At 40.7% G+C, this 5,916-nt stretch overlaps 1 protein-coding gene across 1 annotated transcript; it reads left to right on the top strand.

Annotated features, from left to right (window-relative positions):
- Window positions 1-1,113: 1,113 nt before the first annotated feature.
- Window positions 1,114-1,704, top strand: LOC142174517 (uncharacterized). Its single transcript, XM_075240326.1, has one exon. The coding sequence runs from the start codon at window positions 1,114-1,116 to the stop codon at window positions 1,702-1,704; it is 591 nt and encodes a 196-aa protein (XP_075096427.1).
- The last annotated feature ends 4,212 nt before the right edge of the window (window positions 1,705-5,916 follow it).

Here is a 5,916-nt window from a genome sequence, read left to right as displayed (position 1 = left end):
TATTTGCTACTAGACATGCGCGACCTAGGAAACATGATTGATGGGGTCGAGAGCCAAGCATGGAGAAGGTCCTTCAGGGACCAAGTAGATTAGGAGATGACACTCTTTATTGCTTTCTAGATTAGATTAGATTTCGATGTAATAAGGCTTAATACCATTAGTGACTTTAATATTATTATTATTGTCAATTTAGTGAAAGACTGTCTTGGTTGATTTTCGCACTAATGAAATGAAGCAAACATTGGCATAATTTTCTCCAAGTCTATGTGTTGCTTAGGCCTACCTCAGGCACAATGAGGTCCCCAAAATTAGGATGCGAATTATTGCATGACTTTATGTGATACGTGCTTAAATATTGCAAACACTCTTTTACTTCGTCTGACTAACTTGGTTACCTCTTATTTTTATTTCTTTTATTTATTCCAAATCCCAAAGGTTGGTTCGTGCATACTGGCATCATCAGCATACCACACTAGATCTAGAGGTCCTCCACCTCCTCCTCCATCTAACAACCCAAAAAGTAAAGGCAATGGGAAGATGGATGATTTAAGTGGTATCGTAAAGATAATGCTACCACGGAAGAGAATGTTAAAACCTTAGATGGGAGAAGTACGCCAGGACAGAATGAGTTGGTCTTACATTTGGAGTAGAAAATCCTGGCGCTACAGGGTAAGCTTGAGCAGGTACGAAATATGGCAAACCTTTCCCTCACTCTACATGCTCCCAGCATCAGCCAGCAAAACACAACCACTTAAACTAAACACCACCACAAAATACACAAAACCAGAATCGACCACTTATAGCTCTGAATCCTCCCGCACCGCACCAGTATCACAATCCCACACCTCCCCAAACCTTAATCCACCAACAGTGCAAACCCCCATACAACACCACCATCACGTAACTCAATATCCATAAACCACCACTTATCACACTCCTTAAAATGCACCACAACCTACTCTTGATCCCTAAACCTCAATCAATGATCACCCATATACCCAAGTTCTAGGAACTCATCAAAGCAACCTAATATACGTGGAAACCTTACCCTATACCCTGCAACAAACCCTATACATACATGAGCCGACTGATAAGAACCTTCTCATTCAAAATATGGTAGAGGAACTCAAGAAACTGATAGGGAGAGTCCGGAGTGTTGAAGGTGGGAAAGGCATAGAGGGTTTAAACTATAAAAATTTGCATATCCAGACAGGCGTAAAACTGCCGGAGGGCGACAAACCTCCCAAGTTTGAGATGTTCAATGGCATTGGTGATCCGAAGGTACATCTAAGAACCTACCGCGACAAGCTGGTAGGAGTGGGTAAGAATGAAAAAATCTGCAAGAAATTGTTCATGCAAAGTCTTACAGTAGATGCCTTGTCTTGGTATGTCAGTCAAAACCCGAAGATGTGGGTAAATTGGGTAAGTATGACATTAGATTTTATGAACAAATTTAGGTTCAATACAAAGAATGCGCCAGACTTTTTCTATATTGAAAACTTCAAGAAGAATCTGATAGAACCCTTCCGCGAGTATGCAACTCATTGGAGATTAGAGGCCACAAAGGTAAGGCCAGCACTTAAAGAAGAACAAATGAAAAAGTTTTTTGTTAGAGTTCAAGATCTGCAATACTATGAAAGATTGATGATCATTGAGAAACACAAGTTCTCATACATCATCAAGTTAGGAGGGAGGATAGAATAAGGAATCAAGAGTGGGATGGTGACCAATTTTGAGGCACTACAAGCCACAAACAAAGACTTGCAATCAGGAAGTATTTCAAAGAAGAAAGAAGTGGGTGTCGTGATGGTATCCCATGGCCCTAAGTCTCCCCTTACATACCAAACACCCCCATGCACATATCAACCCTCACCTCCAAAATACAAATAACCTGCCACCACCTACCATGCTTATAACACTCAACATGCATAATACCATTCACCTCCACCCACCCGCTAAAATTACCCAAAGCCACACCCAAACTTTGATAGCAAAGCTACCAGATAATACACCCCAATTGCTGAACCCATAGCCCAACTATACAAGAGACTGAATGTCACTGGTTATGTCACCCATATTCCTGTTGTTGTTGTTGAGAACCCTTCCCAATGGATAAACCCCAACAAAACTTGCACTTATCACTCAGGCATGAAGGGTCATACCATTGAGGAATGCCACATGTTAAAAGACAAGATTCAGGCACTAATCGATACTAAGGTTATACAAGCAAAGGAAGTTGCACCAAATGTTTGTAATAACCCTCTACCAGATCATAGGGGTAAGGGAGTGAATGTGATAGAAACTGATGAGGAATGGGATCAGGAAGTATCTATTGGGCTTATTCAAGAAGGAGATACTCCCAAAACACCTCTTGTCACCATCTCGCCGATTGTGGTTCAAACATAGGCACCATTTAAGGTTGAGGTAGCTACACCTTTCACTGTGATGATAGTTCCCACACAATCTTATAAGTCTGATGTGATCCCATGGTATTATGTTGCGTAGGCAAGAAGAAAGGGAAAAGCCAAGATGTAAGAGACAGGTGTTGCACAAGGTATGACTAGAACTGGCAGAGTTTACACATCTGAGAATCTTGGAGGAACAAACAAAGAAGCTGCATCTAAGCCGCCTGTCATTGAAACAAGCACAAACGATCTTTGGAGGAAGGTACAAGCAAGAAAATACTCTATTGTTGACCACATGAACAAGACTCCCGCCCAGATATCTATTTTATCACTGTTGCAAAATTCAGACGCACACAAGAATGCCTTGATAAAAGTGTTAAGTGAAGCTTATGTACCCGTCAATATCACTAGTAGAGAGATGGCTAACATGGTTGGATAGGTACTGGAGAGTCACAAAATTACTTTCCACGAGGATAAGTTACCACTAGAAGGGTTGAGTCACAACAAAGCATTGCATATCACTATGTAATTTGAGGGTTCTGATAGATGGAGGTTCAAGCCTGAACATATGCCCACTAACCATTCTTAAAAGATTAAGTAAAGGCTTGTATGAGATACGGATGGGGAGTATGAACGTGAAAGCATTTGATGGATCTCAGAGAGCACTATCGGAGAAATCAACCTTGATCTACAGATGGGACCGACTTGGTTTGATGTCAAATTCCAAGTGCTAGATATATCTGCTACTTACAACCTATTGTTGGGACGACCATGGATACATACAGCTGGGAAAGTGGCTTCTACTCGTCACCAAGCCGTGAAGTTCGTGTGGAATCATTAGGAAGTGATCATTCATGGAGACGGAAGATATCCTATCTATTCCAACCAAACTGTTCCATTCATCGAAAATAAGAGGAAATTGGGAGGAGAAACATACCACCAGATTGAGCGGGTAAACTCAATTGAGAAGTATCGATAGTGGAGAAATAAGATTGAAAGCATATTGTTGTGGATGAAATTTGAACCAGGCAAGGGTCTTCGCCGAAAGCTTCAGGGGATCACAGAACCCATACGACCGAAGTATCATGGCACAATCTTTGGATTCGGGTATGAATATACCTGCAAGAATATCAGGATTGGACACCGCCATGGCACGCCGATTACTATCCATTGGAACAACCAATATCACTTTTGCATCAGACATTTTGTCAGACTGACATGATGTGGGGATCCGAGGAAGATGAGATTTTTGCCGGTATGAGGAGCTATTTGTGGACGAGGAAGACATGGGCTACTGTGAAATTATGGAGGAGGAGGAGAGTATGAAGACCTTACCATTCAGACAGTGGGAGAAGGAGTTGTTCTCAAGAACTGGACCGTTGCACCATCCCGGGCTCACCGAGTACCTGGGTAGCCTAGCAAAATTAGCATGACTTATTTTTAAATTGGTTTTGAGCAATTAAGATATTTTTAGTATTTTGTTTGGAAATAATTACTCGAGCCATCGAGTCATACTTGTTGACAGTTTTAAGCTTTATTAATGCATTATTGCTTTTCGTATTTATTATTATCTTTCTACATTCTTTTAGCGTAATTATTACATATCCTGATGAACCTACGACTGTGACATGTAATGAGACAACGCAACATAAGGACAGTGATTCAGAAGATCTAGAAGATGATATTATACCTAAGGAAATTGTCAAAGAAGTAGAAAATTTTAAAAATAGACCAAAGTCTAACTTAGAGGAAAATGAGGTTGTTAACTTAGGGGATTCTGAAATAGTCAAAGAAACTCGCATAAGCATTTATCTATCACCATCAGAGAATGAAGAGTATATCAGGTTTCTAAAGGAATATGAGGATATTTTTGCATGGTCCTACGACGACATGCCTGGTTAAGCACATCCATAGTAGCTCACAAGATACCTACCAATCCCATGTATCCACCGGCAAAGCAAAAGCTCAGAAAGTTCAAGCCAGTCATTAGTCTGAAGATAAAGGAAGAGGTTACCAAGCAAATCAAAGCCAAGGTTCTTCAAGTAGTCGAATACCCGACCTGGTCATTGTGCCCCATTCTGAAGAAAGATGGGAAAGTTAGAGTATGTAATGATTACCGAGATCTGAACAGAGCAAGTCTTAAGGATGATTTACCATTTCCCAACATACACATACTGATCGACAACTGCGCCAAGCATAAACTCCAATCCTTTGTTGATTGCTTCGCAGGATAACACCATATTTGGATGAACGAAGAGGATCTCAAAAAGATAGCCTTTATCACACCATAGGGGATATATTGCTGTAAAATGATGTCGTTTGGTTTAAAGAATGTTGGGGCCACCTACATAAGGGCTATGACAACTATCTTCCATGACATGATACACAAGGAAATAGAGGTGTATGTGGAAGTTATTATCATCAAATCCAAAAGGAGTTCAAATCACATAGAAGACCTGAAGAAGTTTTTCGATCAACTTCGAATATACAATTTGAAGTTGAACCCTGCAAAATGTTCTTTCACAGTCCCTGCCAGAAAGTTGCTACGTTTCATCATCAGCCACCGGGGTATTGAGTTAGACCTGTCAAAAATCAAAGCTATCTAGGACTTGCCACCACCAAAAAAACAAGAAGGATGTGATGGGTTTTCTAAGATGCATCAATTATATCAGCCGCTTTATATCACAATCAACGGTGATATGTGTGCTAATTTTTAAGATGTTGAGGAAGATGCTGCAACAAGTTGGACTGAAGAATTACAGAAAACCTTCGACAAAATTAAGGAGTATTTATCTAAACCGCCCTTCCTGACAAAACTAGGAAGACCTCTGCTGCTCTAACTGTCCGTGTTGGATAGAGCCTTTGGCTATGTTTTGGGGCAACATGATGAAATAGGGAGGAAAGAGCAGGCGATATAATATCTTAGCAAGAAGTTCACACCTTACGAGACCTGGTACTCTTTGTTGGAATGAACCTGCTGTGCTTTGAGGTGGATAGCCCAGAAGTTGAGACATTATTTCTGTGCATACACTATATATCTCATATAAGGGATGGATCCACTAAAATAAATCTTTCGAAAACCTATGCCTACATGTAAGTTAGAAAATTGGCAGATATTGCTAAGTGAGTTCGACATCATCTATCTGACTAAGAAGGCACTCAAGGGGCAAGTGTTGGATGATCACTTGGTGGAGAATCCTGTAGACGGAGAATACGAACCTTTGAAGATGTATTTTCCTGACAAGGAAGTGTCGTTTGTAGGTGAAGATATCACTGAAGCATACAATGGTTAGAGGACGTTCTTCAACGGAGCAGCAAACTTCAAGGGAGTGGGCATCAGAACTATTTTAGTATCAAAAATCGGTCAACATTATTCGGTATCCGCAAAACTGAGGTTCTCGTGCAACAACAATATGGAGGAATATGAGGCCCGCATCATGGGACTTAGGTTGGCCATCGACATGAATGTTCAAGAGTTGTTGGTAATCGGAGATTTTAATCTATTGGTACA

Source organism: Nicotiana tabacum, chromosome 20 (genome assembly GCF_000715075.1).
Source record: "Nicotiana tabacum cultivar K326 chromosome 20, ASM71507v2, whole genome shotgun sequence".
NCBI lineage: Eukaryota > Viridiplantae > Streptophyta > Magnoliopsida > Solanales > Solanaceae > Nicotiana > Nicotiana tabacum.
Note: the sequence above shows the minus strand (reverse complement) of the source record. Positions and strands in the feature narration are given on the sequence as shown.